Source organism: Pararge aegeria, chromosome 26 (genome assembly GCF_905163445.1).
Source record: "Pararge aegeria chromosome 26, ilParAegt1.1, whole genome shotgun sequence".
Taxonomy (NCBI): domain Eukaryota; kingdom Metazoa; phylum Arthropoda; class Insecta; order Lepidoptera; family Nymphalidae; genus Pararge; species Pararge aegeria.
In genome coordinates this window covers 4,363,736-4,387,727 of record NC_053205.1, presented here as the reverse complement: position 1 = coordinate 4,387,727, position 23,992 = coordinate 4,363,736, and the positions used below count along the sequence as shown (strand labels likewise).

Genomic DNA, 23,992 nt, shown 5'->3' with positions numbered 1-23,992 from the left:
TTGTAGAAACGTAGACAATTGGACTGTTAAGTAGAATCTACTTATGCAAGCTACTAATGTCATTCAACTCGGTTTTTCTATTATACTCAAAGATATTTTTTACTCGATTAACGGTTCTCCGGGTGCCTTGTGTGAGATTAACCAATAATTATAATATTGTAGACCTTTGATAAGTAAATCTAAACTGCAATGTTTCCTACTAGATGGCGCTACTGTCGCTATAAGAGTGATACAGAGGGCATTTATTAATTTCTATTAAACTAGTAGCTTAGTCGTAAAATGCTCCGGCCGCAATTGCCAGAGTCGCACGTTCAAAGACTGTCAGTACCGAAAATTGTATATGCATTTTAAAACTTTATAAATAAGTGAAATATTGAAAACCTAAAACCTGACTGGCTAAAAAGCCAGGGGATCCACGCCAGGGGCATCAAGAAAAGTATATTTATGATCGAATGTTAAATGTTGAATCAAAAAAAAAAGTGAAAAATTTAAAGAAATAGGTGTATACTCACGGTAGCCTCACAATATATTTAAAACAGTTTTAGTATTTGTAAGACAACATATTAGTCTTTATATACAAAAAGTGGATATAAACAGTCGACTTACAAGAAATGGTCATAAATTAGTGACATCTGCATATCGTCTGCGAAAAGTGCAGAAGTCATTTGTGGGATTGAGTATACGCTTTTATAATATAATTCCTGAGGACCTACCAATGTATAAGTTAAAAGAATGTGTTTAAACACATTTATTACAGCGAGGTTATATACAATTGATGAATTTCTTAATGACGAGGTTGCTTGGAAGCATACGGCTCCGCTTTCATCGCTCACAAGATAGAAAAATGAATTATAAAATGTAAAACGTAAATTGTTGATATTGGAAAAGAGCAACTGCTGAGGTTCTTGCCGGCTTTTTCTCGGTAGAATCTGCCTTCCGAACCGGTGGTAGAGTCACTACAAACAGACAGACTTGACGTTTAAAAAGTGCTAATATTAGGCCTACTTGAAATAAATGGAATTTTGGAAAATTATATATTTTTAATCACACCAATTAAATCTATATTGACGATCATTTAGGAGTGTTTTAAACACAAAAGATACTTAGTTATACCATCACGGTAATCAATAGTATAGTTAAACAAAGACAATGGAATCAAATGTCACTTCGGAATTTCGATCACAACTGCAAGAGAACGCAACAATCCCCCAGGGCAACCAGCTCTGAGGAATGACAGAAAGGACCTCTTAAAGAACCTCTCACCACGCAGATTAATGACGCGCCAGAGGAATCACCGTTTAATTCCGAACAAAACTTTAATTCAAATGATAGTTTATCAGATTAGTAGATTATATTCCATTTAATTAATAAATCTGTTTTAGAGTTTCCATCCGAACACCGCGCTACCCTGTTTCACTTTTTACTCACTATTTTGTAGTAGGTACTATAGTCTTTGATCCCCAGACAAATATTTTATAGTATCTAATGGATAAATCAATCGCTATTTTTAAAGACAAACTGTCCAACTAAAAAAATAAGCTACTTAAAAATAGTTGGCTAGTCAGATTTTGGTTGTTTAGTGCATTAATAATGTTTGTTCTTTCTTTTTAAAACATATAGAATTAGTTTGTTCTTTTTCTCTTTCATTTCGTATATTTAGTTTCTCTTTTCTTATTATTTCTTTATTAAATTTCCTTTTCGTCTTATAGTACTTCTTTATTTAGCGTCAACTTGAATAACTATTAAGTTGTAGCTATCTATAGGTTGATCATATGTGTTTCTAATACCTTAGGTCTCTATCAATGTTAATGTATTACATGTGATTCGATAAATTTTGCTTTAAATAATTAAATAGCTAAGCTGTCATTGTGGTATTTTAATAATTAAACCCATCATAGTTTTATATTCACTTTAATGCAATGATGATCACCAGCTTCCACTACTAGGAGTATACAAACAAAAATGTTGCTACTGACATAATCCCCTGGCTGACCAATAAAAATCACATTTACTAGGTATTTATTTTCTCAATATAAGTGTGCACAAAATTTTAAACTGACGCGCCAGTATCAACCGTTTTGTTTTTTTTTTTTTTCTTGACTTACCATCGTGCCCAGTTCGATCATATACTTATAAAAGGAAAGGAAGGATTATAAAATAAATTGTTTAAATATTACTTTTGATGCTACATGAGATACATTTTTCCCCTGGACAGCGCAAAGCGACCGTTTCAAGATTCACCGGTGTCATAAAAAAAAAAAAACTTTATTACACTTATGTGTACAAGTCAAGGACAGTTCCAAGACTGTGAAGTTCTACAGAAATAAAGTATGACGAGTGTTAAAACCACTAAAGCTTCAAGAATAGTTGCTGCATTTTTGATGTTTTGTAATTTTATTACCATGGTAAGTATATTCTTTACTTTTTTTTATATTGCACGACAAGTTAGTCCTTGACTGCAATCTCACCTGGTGGTGAGTCTAAGATGGTAGCGGGCTAACGTGTTAGGGAGTATGGTAGTCATATGTGTTATGGTTACTAAGATGACTGATGAATAATTTTTATGAATAATATACATAAATACTTATAATATATTGATAAACACCCAGACCCTGAAAAACACTCATGTTCATCACACAAATATTGTCCAGTTGTGGGAATCGAACCCACGGCCTTGTACTCAGAAAGCAGGGTCGCTGCCCACTGCGCCAATCGGCCGTCAAAACATGGCTACCTAAATAAATAATGCCCATAATTATCTTTTCCGGAGACTAATCTTTTGCAACCAACCAACATGTTCACAAATTTTGTTCGTGTATGAAATATTAAAAAAAAATCCGCACTGAATAATAAATACAAATAATAATTAAAAAATAGAAGTATAGCCTATAAACTAACGAAAGTTTATCTCGTCAGAAACCTTAAACTTGGCCAAGAACTTCAGTTAACTTATTATAACATTACAGAACACGAAGGTTTTCTTAGTTATAAAATGGAATAAACAATAGGTGTAAATATAATCAGCCCAAGGTCCTCAAACAAATAATTAAGTAGGTAGCTTTTCGCCGTCCTTCGCTTAGGTCAAACATTTGTCTAGCCTTGATGGTCTACAAGGTAAAGAGGAAGGAGTTAAAATTTTAAACAAAATAACTCGCTGAGTTATATTACATAACGACGGCATATTTGGCGGAACACAAAAAAAAGATTTGATATCAGTATCATATAAGGTTGCTGGCTGGTTTAAACGTCATTTAATTTAAAAAGAAATATTTTCAAATTAAGAAAAGAACTGATGCAATTGTTTTATTTTTATTCAAATACACCTTATCTGGAGCGAACTTCGAGTATTTCTTCCTTCTTGATTTAAAATTTCATTGAAATACTGTTTTTTGTTAGTTTTCTTAAATCGCGTATCTTTCTGGAGTTGAGGACTGAATTATGACTGAGTTATATTTTGTATGTGAAGGCCGATTGGCGCCGTTTGCAGCGACCCTGCTTTCTGAGTCCAAGGCCGTGGGTTCGATTACCACAACTGTGAAATGTTTGTGTGATGAACATGAATGTTTTTTCAGTGTCTGGGTGTTTATATGTACCTATATTATAAGTATTTATAATAATAATAATAATAATAATAAATTCTTTATTGCACACACAAAAACAAAATACAAAGAAACACATTTACAAAAAAAAAAAAAAAAACAAAAACTAGTTTAGGTGTGCAAAGGCGGTCTTATCGCTAAAGCGATCTCTCCCAGACAACCTTTGGCGATAGTAGTATTGTAAGGAACGGGTTGGTGCTGCAATAAAAATTTCTACCTACATAAAAATATTGCAAACTAAACTACATACATGGTATAAATTCTAATACTAAACATATAATTATGTATATTATTCATTAAATTATTTATCAGTTATCTTAGTACGCTTACTTTGGGGACTAGATGGCGATGTGTGTATTGTCGTCGTTAAAAAAAAATCATGGCCACCTAAATAAATAATGCCCATAATTATCGGTCGGTATTACCACTACTGGAAAATGTTACTGGGTGTTTATATGTATATTCTAAGTATTTATGTATATTATTTATAAAAATATTTTATTCATTTTAAACATTCATCAGTACCCATAACACAAGCTACGCTTTGGGGCTAGATGGCGATGTGTGTATTGTCGCAGTATATTTATTTATTTATTTATATTTATCTATAGGTTTAAACCTAATTGCTGGCGTGGCAATACAGGCCGTGGAGGCGATGAAATATATGTCCAATAGGTAGTTGAGTTGTCACAATTCAAAATAAATTTTTAATTTTATATTTTTTTGCTAATTTTAATTTGTTTTTAACCCGGCGAGAGTGTGGCAGGGTTAATAATACCCGGCCACTCAGTTAAACAACTATATCTTTTCCATTTCGCGATGAATCCGTTTGGGGCGCTCAGTAGCTGGAGGTAGGAGTATACGGGGGGAAAAGTGGCGTGATCTCAGCTATGCGTGCGCCGGCACGGGAGTTATACGTGCTCTGGGTAAGTTTCACCCTGCCACATAGCTGTTGAAACTTTTATTTATTACATTGTTTTTATTGTATTACGAGTACCTAAATCTTTTGTTTCTTTTAGGTTTTTTTTCAAAATGGACGACGAACGTATCATATCCATGTTAGAGGATGTACTAGACAATTCTACCGAAGAATCAAATTCTGAATTAGAGAACGATCACTGCAGTGATTATATTAGTAGCTCTGGTACCTAACAGGGAGCTAGTAGCGTGGAAAGTATACTTACAGTACATACAAATTATATATAAGTAAAATATTAATTTAGTTTTCGTTTGTTTCTAAAGTTTAAAATTTATGGTTTCAGTTTTTTGGTTCCTATAAGTTGTAATAAAAATAATAAATGTATAAGATTAAACAAATTGGTTTTTATTTAATCAATTAAACAATATATAACAAACTTATGAACAGATGTTGAACTTTCAATAAATTTAATGAACTGAACAAAATAACCTACTTTTATATTTGGGTGAAATTTACCCTGCCACAAAGTCGTTGTAAGTTTTTTCACCACATTCTCGCCGGGTTAATAAAAAATTAATAAACAGTCAGGCGTAAAAGAAATTTATTTCGATTAAGTACCTATACAGGGTGACTTTTCGTTCGTTGTACACCAGTGACCAAGTTAAACAAAAAAAAAATGGGTTGGTGTAAAAGAAGCTTCCTATATCGAGTGTGAGCGGCGCGGTGCGGCGGCGGTATCGATGGAATAAATTGGCAAAAAGTATATTAATTTTTTATCCGACAGATTTTAGGGGCGTCGAACAGACGATAAGAAATTTATTAGATTATTGCCGTTAAATTTTTTTGATGAATTCAAGGCTTAATTGACTTAGAATTGTTTTTTTTTTCAGTTATTCTGCATCACAGTGTTTGCGTTCAGCCTCTGGGCGATAGCTTCACCCAGCTCCTTCGCCAATGCTGTCAAACTCCTTGGAAATCCAACACTAAAGGTAATAAAACTAGCTCTTATATTTTGCTAAAACCTCCTTTCACCAGCCAAACGATTCATAAATTAAGTACCAGTCTAAATCATCATCATCGTTCATCACTATCAACTCATCATCGGCCCACCACAGGGCACGGTAGGGTGATTACGTAACTCACAAAATATGCCTCGATGGTCGTGTTCGAATGCTGATAACGAGTCGATTCCTGGGATTCATAAGCTGAGACGTTACGTGATAAATAATTAAATAGTTCAAACATACTAAAAAAGCACGCTTGGTATAAAAAACTAAACTAATTTCTTTCTTTTAGTTTATTCATAATAGCGATTTTTAGTTTTTCTTGATCTATTATTTTTATTAGAGCAAAATTAATCGGTAGCCCATCAACCATTAAAGAGATAAATTTTTTTTTTTTTATTCAGTGTGCCCGTCTCTCGAAATGCAAGTTCTAATTATTATTTAAAACAGGCCATTAAAAAATAATAGCTAACGCCCTCTACCATCTAGTAGCTTAATGTTTTCTGTGGAATTTGTTAGGTACGCGAACGCCATAGGTTTTTTACATTTGGGTCTAGATGGCGCTGTAGTAATTAGAAAAAAATCTTATTTTTTATATTGAAAATTGGAATAATCTTTTCAGATTAGTGTATTGTCATCGGTCCTCGATATATCTACAAAGTTTGAAAGAAATCTGACCGTTTAAAGTGGGTCAAAATCGCGCCCAAAGAAGTCGGTTACAAACAAACATTCAAGTGAAGCTAATATAAAGCGTGAAATATAATAAAAGGGTAAAATTTTCCATTATGCAATACGTTGAACTAAACTGACAAACTAGGCCACGCACCCTTTACTGGCTAATTTAGTATTTATAGATCATTTCTGATACCCCCCTCCGTGTATGACCTCGCGAGTCTGTGAATTATTCAAACAATAATCAGCCATACATTGTACGTGTATTACGCTATGACTATTGTAGTTACCACTTTTAAATTAACTTAACTGTAGTAATAATAAGGCTTATATTTCAAGAGAATCAAGGGTCGGATACAGAAGGCAGTAGTCCTTGAAACGGCGCGTATTGTGAGGAGGTTCCTCACTCTGGAGCCCTGACCACCGGTTGCTTGGGCATTCAATAGCCCCGCAAGCGGAGGGTGGAAGTTTTTTTTTTATAAATTTTTAATAGTGTTTAGCGTAACATTTACGGTTCACGCATCGCACGCACCGGAATCTCTCAAAAAGGATATTTTTTGCAGTTTTTGCAACATTTCTCATTAATGATGGTAGCCATTGGTCGTAGCGTGATGTTATATTGATTGATAATATTAATTGATAATATTAATATTAATTGCCTTAATTGATACTACCAATCCAAAAAAAAAAACAGTTATCCCACTTCCCGGAGAAAACTTACTGTTTATCGGGATAAAAGTATCCTATGTTGACCCGGAATATAAGGTAAAACTATACCAAATTGTATTTAAATCCCGTGATGCCCGGACAGACAGACAGACAGACAAACAGCTAGACTGACAAAATTAAATAAAAATCTGTTTTGGACTCAGTATCGATTATGAAGCCTCCCCCGGTCAAAATTTTCAAAATATATTAAACTAGCTATTGCCCGCGACTTAGTCTGCGTTTGATTTTGTTTTTTGATGTGGAAAATGTGTGTTAAATTTAGTTGTAGATCTAAAAAAAATAATGTATTCAGTATCGCTAAGTCTTAAGTGAGGGGTTTGCTGCTGTCCGCTGAGGAGTTCTGTCCTCTATCTCCATCCGGTATCGGCAAAATTAAACACATATTATAACCTCTGTAGTACAAAAGTAATTATTTAAATCGGTTATAATTTGTCGGAGTTATGGTGTAAAATCGTCAAACACTCATCCCCTCTTTTAAAGGAACCGAGCTTAATGTCGGGATAAAAAGTATCCTATATTACTTCTACCACTTCCAAAAATATGTGTACAAAGTTTCATGAGGATCTGTTAAGTAGTTTTTGCGTGAAAGCGACAGCGACAAACAAACTTACATTCACATTTATAATATTAGTAGGGATAGGGATAACATGTGACTGTCAATTAATTCGCGGAGTAAGGAAAATTAAGCTTAATTTTTATAGTCGAATCATGGAATTCCGCAAAGTAATGCCTGCTCCTTTCCAAAAGATAAAAAAAAAACACGTCATACCGTACCAGTGCTTGACAAGCCTCTACTGCAGGAAACGCGACGTGACCCGGTGGGTCAGGGTTTATGAATGAATGAATACACTTTTATTGTACACAAAAGAAAAAAGTAGTTACAGAGATACACATAGAGCAAAAGAGTACAACTACAATGCGTTATCGCTACATAGCGATTTCTTAATGGAAACCAGACGCAAAAGGAAAAAACATATAACAGAGGTAGGTGGTGCAATAAATGAGATATACTTACATCTCATATAAATAAAAATAAGATATAAAAATACACGTAATAACATTACCCATAATTAATATTATCTACTAAAAATCATAAACAAAAATATAGATATATATATGTCGGAGAAAAGCGGTAGTAGCGGGCGCCATTAGGGTTAAATACAAGCACTAAACAATGTACACCGTTTCATACAATTTAATAATGTAGTTACAATATGGAACGATATGAAATTTAACTGCTAAAAAAAGCAGCGGGTTTGCGACACCAACTTCACTCCACTATTCTAAAAATTTGTAAAGAACCCGCAATGAGCCACCTCGATTCAAAAATGCATGTTCCAAAAAACAAGCTTGTCAGCCACACGACACTCAAGATGGCGGGCGCTTCGACCCCGCTCTAGGACTACCCTCAATTCGGATGTGACGATAATTTAGTTTTGATTTAATTGACACAATTTAGTAGCTTTAAATTAATCAATGACTTTTAAACCGAATATACTAATGTAATAAATAAAATAAAGTTAAGATTTAACAGTGTTTTTATTTAACAACCGACATCTCGCGTAAACCAATAAACAATCAATTCTGTTCCGACTACTTCCTCCGACATATATATAAATACTAGATGTGCCCTGCGGCTTCGCCCGCGTAAATTTGGGAGGCAGCGTACTACTACATAGTCTCGACTATATTCATATATGAGATTTTGAGATTTATTCACAAACATTGAAATATACTTATGCACACTTCAAAAGTATTTTTTTTATCTTACAATATTTTTTTTTTTTATGAAAGTATACAATATTATTTCTAATACCTCTAAGAATATGTGTGTAAAAGTTTCATGAAGATCGGTTAAGTAGTTTTCACGTGAAAGCGTAACAAACAAACTTACATTCATATTTATAATATTAGTAGGGATGTGTGGGAAGATGAATGTTTGTACGGGAAACTTATCGGAACGAAAGCGGCCCAAATCGCAGGGAACCGCTATTATAAAAGCGTTCGTTAAAAGAGTAGGTCACAAAGTCACAGTTCGATACCGTACCAGTCCGTGACGATCTCCTGAACTAAAACTATAAAAGGTTCCCGTTCACGTGCGATCTATGGACACAAGAGATATATTGTACGCAGATCGCATTGATCGATCACTTCTTTTATTTTTGAAGTATAACTTCTTCTTAATCGGCGTTGGAAAAAAAATTATCGTCACATTTTTCCGTTACGCGCCATCTTTTTCAATACACCAACACGTTGGTGAGATTATGGTATATTTTAATTAAATAATTGTATTATTTGTATTAATGTCATGATAATAAAAGTCTTTTGTTAAACTTCATCTAAGTAATTTAACTTTATTTAACCAGTTTTTATAAAGTTGCATATAGTAGATCATTTTACGAAAAATAGGGTCATAAAGAAATTTCACTTCTTACGTGTCACTAGTACACGCACAATTTTTTTATTTGTTTTTTTTTTAAACACAACAGATTATGACATAACAGAAACATAAGTACAGCAACCAGCTAACAAAAAAAAAACTGTGTTCTTAAGGCCGCACGGCAGAAATGAAAATAATAACTGTGTTTTTATAATCTGTAATGTTTATAAATCCTTCATGCCTGAGAGTTCTACATAATGTTCTCAAAGGTGTGTGGAGTCACAATCCGCACTGGGCCAGCGTGGTTGACTAAGGCGTTAACCCGTGGTTATATAGTGGGCCGGTCATGAGTTGACGTAAACCGAAACGCTAACAGTTTTTGAGTAAACCATTGCCATAGATTTTACTGTAAGAAATTTAAAAAATTAAAATCAAGTTACATCTGTCACTTATTTAAATGTTCGCGGCGCGAAGCGTAGGTACTAAGCGAGTGTCGGTCTTTTATCTTCAATAGGGTTGTCAAAAGTAAACACTTAAAATGTTTTGAATTCGTTTGTATGGACAAATGAATATGCTTCTTTTAATTTATTATTTTTACAGGGTGATTCCTTATTAAATATAATTATGCACGCTTCAAAAGTATTTCGCATAAAAAGTAGAAGGTATTCATTTATTTATTACTTTCATGTATACATATATAGCACACAATATTGTATGTAGGTAGATAGGCGTATGAACATGAATGCAGGAAGGCAGACATTGCAATATGGTCGAAATTATTTTAAAATTGTTTCAAAACAGGTTTTTCAAATAAAGATATTTTTGTACGTCAGGAAAAAAAAACTTAGTTTTATATTTGTAGTTTGTAAAACGGAGCATAAAGTAATTTCTATTTACAATTTTTTTTTTTGATATGGTACAGGATTAGCTACATCGACTGTTATTGAATTTGTTTTCCACTAGATATATTTGGGAATCGAACCCACGGCCTTGGACTCAGAAAGCAGAGTCGCTGCCCACTGCGCCCATCGGCCGTTGGCCGTAAATAATCGAAACCTTAATCGTTTAATAATAGCATTAGGTAAACGATTATGATCTATATTCTGTTTACAATATCCGGGTCACCACATCGATACCCGGGCGTGGAAAGTACCATGACACGCAATCCGCCACTGCAGGTAATTATTACCACATGTCAGAATACAGTGGTCACCAACCCCCTTTTGCGGGTTATAACGGAGATAAAAACAGCGTACTCAGTGCTCGTAAAAATTATATCCCAATTCTGAATAAAAATAACAAATGTAATAATTATTATTGTTTCTTATTATTTATGAAAGATTGCACTCTAGACATGTCGAGCGTGTCATATCGTATGGGGTGTCCTTCAGGCATATAATGTCCGGGTGTTCTCATCTTGCTAACTGCGAATACTTGCACATACATAATCAAGTAGCCAGGATAACTCATCAACAACTGGCTCTTCGGTATGACCTTATCGATTTTGAGATGCCTTACTATAGGTACGACCCGGCGTCAGTTCTTCAAAATAGCAGTGCATTGCTCTACTGGGATCGAACGATTATCACTGACAAGTGAGACGTATATTTTAACTAATGGATATGGTGTTAGTCGATCGATCAGTGCGCCGTGCAATAATTGTTGACATTACAATTCCACATGACTATAATCTGGTGAAAGCTGAAAAGGAAAAAGTATCTAAATACTTGGACCTTGCTCACGAGATTATCGCCATGTTGAGTGATGAGTCGACAGTTATTGTTCCGATCGTCGTTTCAGTCGATGGTCTCCTCGCGAAAAGCTTCGACCAACATATCTTAAGAAGCTTTCGCTTGGTTGTTGGATCAAGGGTCGGATACAGATGGCAATAGTCATATAAGTGAAATAGTCCTTGAAACGGCGCGTATTGTATTATACAATTTTAATACAAGAAAAACAATAGTAAAAACAATAGAAATTATAATTAATTATGTGTAAGATCGAACGAAATGAGACGCGGTGGTGGCAGAACAAGATGCGCACATCAGAGATCGATTCTACGATATATCGTAGTCGTCGTCGTCGTCGTTGGATGAATTTTAAAACCCCGCCGAGATCTGCGGGGTATGTTGGCGGGGGTTTGAATGATTTTCTTTTTTTTTGCTGTGATCCTTCAACCGTTAAAAAAGCGATATTTGATTACTTAAAACACTGAAAAGCTAGAATTGGCCGTGGCCGGTGACCGAAATACGAAAATTGTTTTGATGGAAAAAAACGACTTGTAAAATTACTAAATATAAAAATACTTTGTATACGACATATTCTCTTTTTTTATAGTAGCAAGGAATTATTATATTATTTATTATAATTATTATATATTAGCGAGTAATTTCTTATATTTTACTTCTCACTGACTTAAAAATGTTGTGGAATATATTTATTTCTGCCTTTTTAGTTGTTTTAGAAAGTCGTTTTTTTACTTACCTAATATTTACCATAAAGCAAGTGCAACTCGTATATTATGTTCCGGTGACCATCCGTGGTCTTCATCATCAGTAGGTTCCGTAGAGAAGCCCACCAATCCGCGCCAGGCCCGCGTGGTGGACGTGACTCCGGAACACTAAATCGCTTAGCAGCCCGTTTTTGTCGGTAGCGTGGTAACTAGCCACGGCCAATGCCTCCCACCAGACCAGTCCAGAGAAAATTCAGAAATTACAAATTACCAAATGACCGCTGCCGGGTTCCAACCCGGGGCGTCCTACTTAATCACTCACCGTTGCGCTAGGGAGGTTATATATATATATAATAATAATGTTAATAAAGGTTTAAAAAAAAAATCTTACCTTCGAAACACTTACACTTATTACTTACAAAAATTGGTGCTTTTCAAAAGAAAATGCAATTACATTAAAAAATACTAAAATCATAGCGATTATTGATAGATATCCAGTGAACAGTGGTAAATTTTAAGTTTTGGAGGTGGGCGTGATCACTGTTACGCAGTTTCGTACTTTTACAGTGATCGTCGCTCACAAAATAAATAAATAAAAATAAAATAAATAATGGTTTAAAAAAACTAAAAAACACGCTTTCTATAGAAAACTGAACTAAAAAATAGAAAATAAATTTTAATAAATTTAAATTAAGAATAGTGTTAAAAATTTCGATAAAAATAAAAAAAATAATAGTGTGAATAAAAAAAATATGTATATTTTATTGTAAAAAAAAACCGCCATAGGTTTTTTACATTTGTGTCTAGATGGCGCTGTAGTAATTGTAATTAATAGTTCGGAAAAACTAAAAAAATCTTATTTTTTATATTGAAAATTGGAATAATCTTCTCAAATTAGTGTATTGTCATCGGTCCTCGATATGTCTACAAAGTTTGAAAGAAATCTGACCGTTCATAGTGGGTCAAAATCGAGCTCAAAGTAGTCGGTTACAAACATACATACAGGTGAAGCTAATATAAAGCGTGTAAAAACTAAAATCGCTTTGGGCATTATTGATAGAAATCCAGTGAACAGTGGTAAATTCTAAGTTTTGGAGGTGGGCGTTATCACTGGTACGCAGTTTCATACTTTTACAGTGATCATCGTTCACAAATAAATAAATAAAAATAAAATAAAAAAAAAGTAAAGGCTAAAAAAAAAATGATTACCTTGTCTATCACCGCTTACTTATTTACTCTTTGTTTGTTTGTTTGTCAGGCCTTGCTGCCAGAGGAAGCTCTGTCCTTACAGGCGGGGGTCGGTGTGGCGCTACTGTCCGGCTTCTTCTTCTTCATATCGTATATGGGCTTCTATGGCGCTCTCACTGGCTCACAGTTCCTGCTTTTCATGGTAACTTCTGTACTTACAAAAATTGGTTGTCTGTAAAGTCGGCTTACTGACGATAGTTGAACGTGACAACGTTGTAAGAAAATACTGATGGAATGATTGCATTTTTCAAAAGAAAATTTTAATTTTATTTGTTTGATAGATATTATCGTTGCTATAAACAATTGACACCACATTCACTTATCACTGCACTTCATCCTTGCCGAAAACATGTAAATGTATTATTGTATAGAAGCTGTCCACGCGGACGCATCGCTCACTCAAGTAGGAGAGAGACAGATGTCGAACGCGGAAGCCGACTGCGACTTAATGTGCCTCTTTGTCGCTCGTTCCGCGCTCTCGCTTGCACTTCAAGCCTTGAATGGAACGCCTCAGAGCGAGGGAACGCCGCATACGTCATGTTTTTTTTGGGCGTGCAGCCGGCTCCATCGAATTTTAAGACGTTGTCACGTCAAAAAACCCGTACTTATTTATTTATACTCTTTATTTGCACACAAATAAAAATACAGAAGAAGAATAAAAGAAAACACAGACAGAAGAAGTATACAAAAGGCGGCCTTATCGCTTAGTAGCGATCTCTTCCAGGCAACCTTAGGATAAGGAAAACAAAAGGATAACATACTGCAGCTTGTGCATATTAAAAACAAAATACATACTAATAACTACATACTTACTACTTTTTCGTTTCTAGTATAATACTCTAGAAACTAAATTACACAAATAAAACTACTAGTACTACTAATTACTTAACAATATAAAATAGGTAAAGTTTGCGAGTATTATGAAAATTAAGCTTAATTTGCTATATACTCCGCGAAAAGCAGGAGAATCTGTATGGTGTAATTTATAATTTCTTCAATCCTTATACACCACACCACACAGATCTTCGGCAATGTACCCTCTACTCACGTTCACTCCGAAACCGGAGCATCCGCAGGAGTTGTTGACTTTAAAATAAATAATTGTTTAAAAGCAACTGAGTTTGAGTCGGATTGAAGAAATTATAAATTTTTAATCCTTATACTCCACACCACACAGATCTTCGGCAATGTACCCTCTTTGCGCCAGAGAGGTCGTCAAAATAATTTCAATAAAGTATTTTCATATATTATATTTGCCAGGGAGAGGTTACTTTACTAGAGGTGAAAATTTAAACTTGTTAACGTTTTCAGTACGCCACGCTGGTAATCCTACTGTTGCTACTGGAGTGTGCCGTCATGTACTACATCTCTTCCGATTTAGCCGAGGTAAGTACTTCGTATGAATGAATGAATGAATGAATACACTTTTATTGTAAATGAAAAAGTATACAATTTGGCGGCCTTATCGCTACATAGCGATCTCTTCCAGGCAACCAAAGGCGTTAAACACAGCTAAAGAAGAGTGGTAGGTGGTGCATTTAAATAAACATGCATATATACCTATATAATATATACATATAATAAACTTTCAATAAAATATATATATATACTGATAATAATTAATATATTAACTAATTAATATCAATAATACATAAATATATACAATATTGTCAAATCCCATATAAAACAGAAGGGAATAGGCATGCTAAAGTTTTCGAAGATTCAGCCAAAAAATGATCATTAAAAAGTTTTTTTAAAATGGTAATAGACTGTGGCATTCCAAATCTTAACAACCTGAATAGTGAAAGATCGGTGGAAGAAAGATGAATTATGTGAAGGCATTCTTAAGATCAGTTTCCTTGCAGTACGGAGAACTTCACCTGGGCGACCAGCGAATTCAAATTTTTCCTTTAAATAAGGTGGAGATGAAGGAAAAAACAACACACAGTAGGGAATAGAAAGAATGTTCAAATTCTGGCGAAGTCGAATAGGTAACCATAAAGGTTAAAGAAAAAAAAAAAAAAACATAAAGGTTCATATTTGGGTTGAGACCAACCCAAATATGAACCGTATATATAATTCGTAGTTTGGTGATAGCCCTAGGCTTCACTTTCGAGGGGAGCGAGTTTGAAACCCGGCACGCACCTCTCTCTTTCCAGTATCTCTTGCTTTAAAGGTGAAGGGAAAACGTCGTGATGAAACCTGCATGCCTGCAGGCGTTTCATAAACCTTTCGCTAGGACGCATCTTGGAAAACAAGCTCCGATAGCCCGTACCTATATGTGCTGAATACAACGTAATATCACGATTATTACCTGGCATCGACATATTTCATAACTCTTACCCGGTATTTAAAAAAATGCTTATCGATTACCTATCGGTGAGCCCTCCCATAAGATAGATATTACATACAAAACACCTATTCCTCCAATTTTTATAATTACTCTCGCTGTGTTTACATGTCATTGTTATAAATTTTTGTGAATGTCATGGTCACTTTTTATCGATATAAATATAAGTGCATGTGTAGAATATTGTACTATCCGATGATTTGCCGCAAAAGCAAATTATCCCTCCGTCACAAGGTAACCTTGTATAAAACGTGCATACGTCCCATTATGACATACGCCAGCGTCGTATTCGCCCATCGCCCTCACAGCTCCTACAGGAGCTTTCAAGTCCTGCAGAACAAATTTATGCGTATGACCACGGACAGTCCGTGGTTCATGCGCAACGTAGATCTCCACCGAGACCTCGATCTTCCCACCATAGCCCAGTACATGAAAACATTATCAAAGACCTACTTTGAAAATGCAGTCCGACACCCCAACCCCCTAGTGGTCGAGGCGTCCACTTATACCCCCGTCCCCGACGTCGAACCAAAGCGGCGACGTCCGAAGCATGTCCTTGACGACCCTGACGACAAAATAACTACCGACAACGTGTCCCAACAACACACACACACGCAACATACACAGCGTCTTCGCCGGCGAAGACGAGGGCCCCGATTTCTGACGTCATCCGGACGTGGATCCTTACCACGGTCACGGGGGCGTTCGGACTAAACAATGATTAGTCCAAAAGTCCACCAACAGTCAGATTAACGTCGAACCGAGCCGAGGTCCGAGTCCTCGCAGGAGGCACCCTCGGGTCGACGTCTCCCATACTCCCCCCGATGTCGTCGAGCCCTGGGGCTCTTCTCATGGCGAGCTTTCGCGCTCGCCCCACTCCCCCGGTGACGCCGTAGCAACCCCTCAGGTGGTTAGCGGCAAGTGTCCTTCCGAAAAAGCAAAAGCAAGAATATTGTACAAGTTTATTACTTTATATGGTAAATATGTATATTGTTAGTGTCCTTAATAAATAAATAAATAAAGGCTTAGCGCGCACTAGGATGCGATTTTTTTCCGCATGTTCACTGCGAAATTTAATCGCAATGCGAGTATTATACCTGCGCTCACCACGATTTATTTTCGCACTACGAAAGTAGACAGACGAAATCAGTGAATACTGCACCGCAATCAATGGCATGAAAGCAAGACGTTAGCCCAACATTTAATAAATTATATCAAATAAGAACATCTAAATATGGATTCAAAAAAGGAAATATGCATAATTTACAACTAAATACTAAATAAAAGAAATTTAAAGAAGAGTGAAGTCCACCATTGAATTCATGCAGTTTGGTCGGCATGATAAAGTCGAACTCATTTCTTGTCGAACCATCGGGGCTCAGCCAGGTCCATTTTCTTTGTAACCGCTTTTCAAAGAAAGAGTTAATTATAAAGAGGCCCTTCTTCTCCATAAAGTCGGCCAGCATTTGGCCCCGTTCGTCCTGTTGACCATATCCAGCCCAGCCTTGCGTTGAAATCCCCCATCTGAAGTTGCAACGGGCAGGGCATATAGCTCGGAGAACCGATGGACGTTGGGGTCTCAAGGTGCTGGAATGAAAGAAAGAAAGAAAGAAAAATCGTATTTATTGTCACACATTTGTGTAAAATGTTACATTTGTGTCATAAAATTGTTAAAGTATTAAATTAAAAAAAATGTGTGACAAAGGAGCTGGTTCAGTATAGCTGCATACTAAAACGCGTAGCACCGGTTTTCAGCCCGCCCCATTATCTTCGTCGTCACTGAATCCTCGCGATTAAACAATAACAAAATAATCATAAAAAAGGACAATAACATACAATAAAATATATAATATATAGTGGCGACCCCGCACCGGTAAACGCAGCGTAGGTCGGCCCCCAACGCGATGGACAGATGACATCAGGCGTGTCGCTGGGAGCCGCTGGAGGCAAGCAATGTCCGGTAGTCGACGTCGATTGGTTGAAATGATGATGGTGATAATGATGCAGTCCACCAAACCGCACTTGGCCAGCGTGGACTACGTTACCTTAACACCATTACGCCAATACGTGAAACATTTATCGTGAAAATTCATTTTTTACTTACTACTGTCATAAAATATCATAAAAGACCAGCTATTGTAAATATAGCAAACGTATTATGCTTTGAATACGTTACAATTAAAATCGAGGATTTTTCTAACTTTTCTTCTTTCCCATTTTCATTCAAAGTTAATTTAATACGTGAAAATCGTGGAAATGATGACAGACGTGGCTTTATTTTACGTATGCCGTTATTTCCAACAGTGGACGTCAATCGGTTGAAGTGATGATGAAGAAGACGAGTGTGTATTAGTAACTTTCCTTTACAGAGAGGTATCCAAGAGCCAAACAGTTTTACGACGCACGCTCTCCGTCTGGCGCTGCGATGTTGTGAACAGAACTTCACGTAAGTAACATTCATCATATGTAAGTTTGTTTGTTACGCTTTCACGCAAAAACAACTTAACCGATCCTCACGAAACTTTGTACACATATTTTTGGAAGTGTTAGAAGTAATATAGGATACTTTTTATCCCGACATTAAGCTCGGTTCCTTTGGCAGAGGGGATGAGTTTTTGACGATTTTACACCATAACTCCGACAAATTACAACCGATTTAAATTATTATTTTTGTACTATAGAGGTTATAATATATGTTTAATTTTGCCCAAACTGTGGTTGGAGATAGAGGACAGAACTCCTCAGTGGACAGCAGAAAACCCCCCTTTTAAGGCTTAGCGATACTGAATACTTTAATTGTTTTTAGATCTACAACAAAATTTAATGCCACATCAAAACACAAAATCAAACGCAGACGAAGTCGCGGGCAACAGCTAGTAATGTATAAGTAGCGATAACGACGGAACTTGTACTATATACCAGTCCACTATATGCAGATCGCAGTAGATGGTAGTATTACAGCACTACCATACATAAATAAATAAATATACTACGACAATACACACATCGCTATATAGCCCCAAAGTAAGCGTAGCTTGTGTTATGGTATGATAGCTGATGAATATTTTTATATGAATATAATACACATATGTAGGGTCTGATAACAATATATAAACGAAATACTTATATCATAATAATTAACCTAAATACTTTACATACATATATAACTTAACACCTTATTCTAATTCACCAATAACAATTTGAACATACAAACATTCACACAAACATACATATCAACATTCACAAACTTACATTTACGATCGTAATTCAACAATAGTCCATACCGATCTCGCAGTTGAAACGCACAAACTGCCGACTGTTATTATGACGTCGTCGTTTGCATGTAGGTAGTCGGTACACTAACCGCGTGCCGGCAGTTCGCCATTGGATTCGTGCATCAGTCGTGTCGCTCAATGTAAAACGAATGTTATTGTTTCTTATCGGCTCTAAACAATATTGTAAATATCGGAGTAAAGTGATTCTGAACTACAAGTGTGTTTAACATTTAAAACAAACCTAAACATCATCGGAAGATCATAACTCACAACGCATTGCCCCCCTAAACATAAATACTTATAATATACAGATAAACACCCAGACACTGAAAAACATTCATGTTCATCACACAAACATTTTCCGGTTGTGGGAATCTAACCCACTGCCTTTGGCTCAGAAAGCAGAGTCGCTGCCCACTGCGCCAATCGACCGTCTAGCTTAAGCTACTTTTACATTAGATTAAGTTACTGTTTCCGTGGAACGGTACTATATCTATCAACACTCTAGGCACTATCCCGTTCTCTTGCTGTAAGTCCTATCTACAAAGGTTGCCTGTAAGAGATTGCTTGCAGCAATAAGGCCGCCTTTGCATGTCTACATTGTGTACTGTACCTTTTCCTGTATGTTATACGTGCAATAAAGTGTTTCTTCTTTTTCTTTTTCTACTAGTTATCAACTTACTACAGAATACCAAACCTCTATTTACAGAAGATCACCCCCAGAGAGCATAGAACCACCATGGTCTTGTTGTGCAGAAGCCTATCCCAAGAACTGCACATTCGAGCAAGTTTATACGGTGGTGAGATATTAGAAATTTAACTATTAATATCAATAGGTGTTACGAAAGAAGAATGTCTTAAGTTTCTTCTTTATGTTTTTGTTGTTTATTTCCTGCTTTAGTTTATAAGGCAAGCTGTTCAGCAAAGTCTTTGCTGCATATTTGTTTGTATGTTTGTAACCACGTGAACCAAAAACGGTCTGATTTCGTTAAAATTTTGCAGATATATCGAGGATGAAAGTCCATTATTATCAATTATTCCATTATTCAATTTGAAAAATAAGATATACGAGTGTGTTAATTATGATTACCTACTTTAATATTAAAAAAAGTTATGATGAATTTTGATGTTATAAAAATAATAGTTTAAAAAAACACGCTTTTATAAATATTCCAAACGTGGTTGCTGCGTGGTGGTTTTTCTGCCGTCAAACAGCATCGCTGTGTTCCGATCTGGCTGACTATCAATAGCTGTTACCCGTGACTTTGTCAGCGTCAATAACGGTCTTTTACAAATCTCGCAGGAACCGTATGTTTTGTAGGTAATACCAATTATTTTAATCATGTACTACATAACTTTTATGCAACATGATGAGTTTAGCGAAAGACAAATAATATTTAGCAATTCATACCCAAGCTTCTTTATCATTCCAGTGATCCTTAATATTTTTATAGAATTTTTGTATTAGCTTACGTTTTATTAGTCCACGACGCCAAACGACGTGGTTTTATCAGTTTGACGGTCTGCCTGTGGCATCGTAAGAATTTCCCGTTCGAATGAACAGATTTTTATTCTTTTGTGTTTGAAAGGTGAATTAGTCGGGAGTGTTCTTGCTATGTTTGATAAAAATCAGTTTTAGATAGCTGCCATGCCACCACAAAATGTTTGATAACATATTTTTTACAACTCCCTCAATATGGTTATCAGATGAAATGATTAGACTAATGGAACACACTATAAAGTATGACATATTCCAAATCTAAGATGGCCGCCACAAAAAACGAACTACATTTTTAAAACTTTGAACTTATTGACGCGAAGATTTCATACTGTTATTATATTGAATTAAGTTTTTCCAGGGTTGCCACAAAGCGATCGTTACCTGGCTAAATCGTTACGAAACTCCGATTTACATTTGCCTCGCGACATTCCACGTATTGTTGTCGCTCTGCTCACTCCTACGGCGAGCTTTCAGTGCGTCGCACTCTTACACCTAGCGATCGCAGCGCCTATCTGGCGGTAAGATTATCAACTTTTTATACCAGCTGTTTCTCCCTCGTTTGTTTATCTACCCATCCGAGTTAAAGAAAGCCTTAACCTACTGAAGACAGAAGAGCAAGGCAGCAGGCTACGGCAGGGTTCCGAAATTCAGCTGCTACCCCGTAGAGGTCAAATTGGCCTCACATTGGAATACTATATCTCAGAATTTGTCCTAAGTTTAAAGGTCTGTCGGCCGAAGCTTCCCAAACACAATAGGTAGAAGCGTCCCAAACACTGTCGATCGTAGCTTCACGAACACTGTTAGTCGAAGCTTTCCAAACACTATCGGTCGAAGCTTAACAAACAATGTCGATCGAAGCTTCCCAAATACTGTCGATTGACGCTTCCCAAATACCGTCGATCGAAGCTTCCCAAACACTGTCGAAGCTTCCCAAACACCATCGATCGAAGCTTCCCAAACACTGTCGAAGCTTCACAAACACTTGTCGATCGAAGCTTCCCAAACACTGGGGAAGCTTCCCAAACACCATCGATCGAAGCTTTCCAAACGCTGTCGAAGCTTCCCAAACACTGTCTGTGAAGTCTTTAGCTCCACAAACTTAAGTATCCCTTAACTTTAAACTAAGCCTATGAACTACGATAAGCATAAAAACATATATGTCTTGTGTATTTTAGCAACAACATCACCTCCGAAGCAGAGGGCGTGGAGGTCGCGCGTAACGCCAAGCATTGAACCTGGGACTGACGACGTACTGATGGTAGTCCTGGGACGAGGCAGACTCGGCTGGGTTGAAAAAACTTAGAACCTTTTTGTAAAACTAAAGTTGGATAATCTATGAAAACGTCAAACGTCATACATCATATTCTGTGTATTTTTTTTTTCAATATATATTTAGATAGAAAACGCCTGATAGCGTAGGTAACGCACCTCTAACTTCTCGGAATGATGCGCTTTTTTAATTTAAGCAGTTAAATATGCCTTGCTTTAATATGGTAGGAAGAAATCTGAGGAAACTCTTGATTGCAATCTCAACTGGCTAAGCTGGCAGCTGGTATGTGATGATGCAGTCTAAAAACCGCATTAACGCGGACGACGCCGGAGGCAACACCACAGCTAGTTTAAATAAGAAGGATAATTAAATTATAAAATAATTGTTCTTAAAAAAAGTTATTTATTTCATACCTTACAAATGCAAATATGTTTGATCCTAAAAAAAAAATTATTTATCTATACCTCTAGCAGCCCACCGTTTTAAAAACTGAAAACTGGGCCCTGATTGCGTTAAATTTTGTGCTTTCTAGCAAGCTTTTCGAATTACTACCGTAACATCTTTTCCTACAAATGATATTGCAAATTTCAGGGACAAGTTTCCACGCTAAAAGCTTTGAGTAAAAAAAAATAAGAGGGTCTTATTTACTCTTATCTTAGTTCAGATATAGTTTTGTAAAACATTGTACATATAAAGGAAATTTCACGACATACTGTGTTTTATTTATTGTCTCTTTATTTTATTGATCTAACCCTATATTGTTGGATGAAAATATGACCCTATTTAGAAGCATAACACAAAATTGCATACAACTTCATTATATTTACATCCAACTTCATAAAGTTACAGAATATGAAATTTAATATTACATGTAGGCTATCTCTATTCCACATATTTTCACTGGTTATAATAATAAAACTGGTTACAGGTTAATATTACAGCTAATAGACCTGATGCAGTGCTAGTCGATCGATCAGTGCGCCGTGCAATAATTGTAAGACATTACTATTCCACATGACGATAATCTGGTGAAAGCTGAAAAGGAAAAAGTATCTAAATACTTGGTGGTGGACCTTGCTCACGAGATTACCGCCATGTGGAATGTTGAGTCGACAGTTATTGTTCCGATTGTCGTTTCAGTCAATGGTCTTCTCGTCTTCGACCAACATCTTAAGAAGCTTTCGCTTGGTTGTTGGATCAAGGATCGGATACAGAAGTCCTTGAAACGGCGCGTATTGTGAGGAGGTTCCTCACTCTGGAGCCCTGACCGCCGGTTGCTTGGGCATTCAAAAGCCCCGCAAGCGGAGGGTGGTTTTTTTTTCTTATACAATTTTAAAAGTGTTTTTTGTTTTTGTAAGCATGATTAAGAATGAAATGAAAATCAATAAATGATAGAATGAAAAAAAAAAACTGGTTATATATATATGGTAATAGTAAATGTAACATAATTACGTAACATTGATTTGTGTGTAAAAACCAAACTAAATGAACAGCTATTCACAACTCTTTCTTAGTTCTATTTTTAACCTGTTAATTCTTAGTAAGTTTAGAGAACTGACCTCTTTTTATACTATATAACGCATAGTAGAGGTTTAGAGAGATTTAAAAAATAAAGAAATTCAGATAAAATACAAAATTTTGAACACTGTTAAGATTGAGTTGACAAAGACGATGTCTTCATCATTATTTTTTATAATTTTTATTAATTTTTTACCTACACTTGGAGGAATTATCGATTTTATAAATTTAAAATGAAAATAAAAATTTTCGATTGAATTTAGCGCTGAAAAAAAATGTCTTTATCAACTTAATCAATCATCTCAAAACAACAAAAGTTTTAATCTATACTTATATTATTTTAATAACGTGGCTATTGATGATTGGATAACAAATGTGTATTATAATTTTATTGAATGCATTAGAAACGTAGAAAAACATATCATACTTTTACCTTAACTTATGACAATTATATAAATTCAAGATTAAAAATGAACACACGAATATTTAAAAAAAAATGCATTTAAATACTACTTTAATGTCGTGCCCGGTGTTCATTAATGATAGCTAGAATTGTGTTTAGGAATGAACTTACATTAATTATTAAAAATTCACTTGCACCACGACTTCTTAAACTTGCATTTTGTACGTTTTAGATAAGAAAAAAATACGATGGAGATATGATACGATGGAAAAATGGAGAAGAAGTTGCGATTCGCCAACCCTGGCGTCGTGGCCCTTGTGCAGGAGTCTAGGTGTCCAAACAGCTGATTATGGCTTCTTGCCTATGTATTGGCCACGATGCTAGACTTATCATTGAAAATACACTTGCACTACAACTCCATAAGCTGTACCTTTGCATTTTTAAATAAGGATAGACTATCGCTATATGCAACACGAATAATAGGCTTTTGGGACCCAAAAAAACATTGAATGTAGTCTAAAAATGCCAAGTTAAAAACGCTAACATACAAACACCGGAAAAAACAGGGACACTAATTTTAATAAACTACGCATACGACAATCAGAGTCAACGTAGGTATGGAGAAGAAGTTGCGATTCGCCAGCCCTGGTGCCGCGTCCCCTGTACTCGAGT

At 35.8% G+C, this 23,992-nt stretch overlaps 1 protein-coding gene across 1 annotated transcript; it reads left to right on the top strand.

The window, feature by feature from the left end:
• Nucleotides 1–4,489: 4,489 nt before the first annotated feature.
• Nucleotides 4,490–21,356, top strand: LOC120635033. Its single transcript, XM_039905940.1, has 8 exons — nt 4,490–4,525; nt 5,409–5,507; nt 13,014–13,145; nt 14,315–14,389; nt 18,701–18,768; nt 19,338–19,428; nt 20,488–20,647; nt 21,305–21,356. Exons 1-7 carry the CDS (start codon nt 4,490–4,492, stop codon nt 20,623–20,625), a joined length of 639 nt encoding a protein of 212 aa, XP_039761874.1. The 3' UTR covers nt 20,626–20,647; nt 21,305–21,356.
• Nucleotides 21,357–23,992: the final 2,636 nt, after the last annotated feature.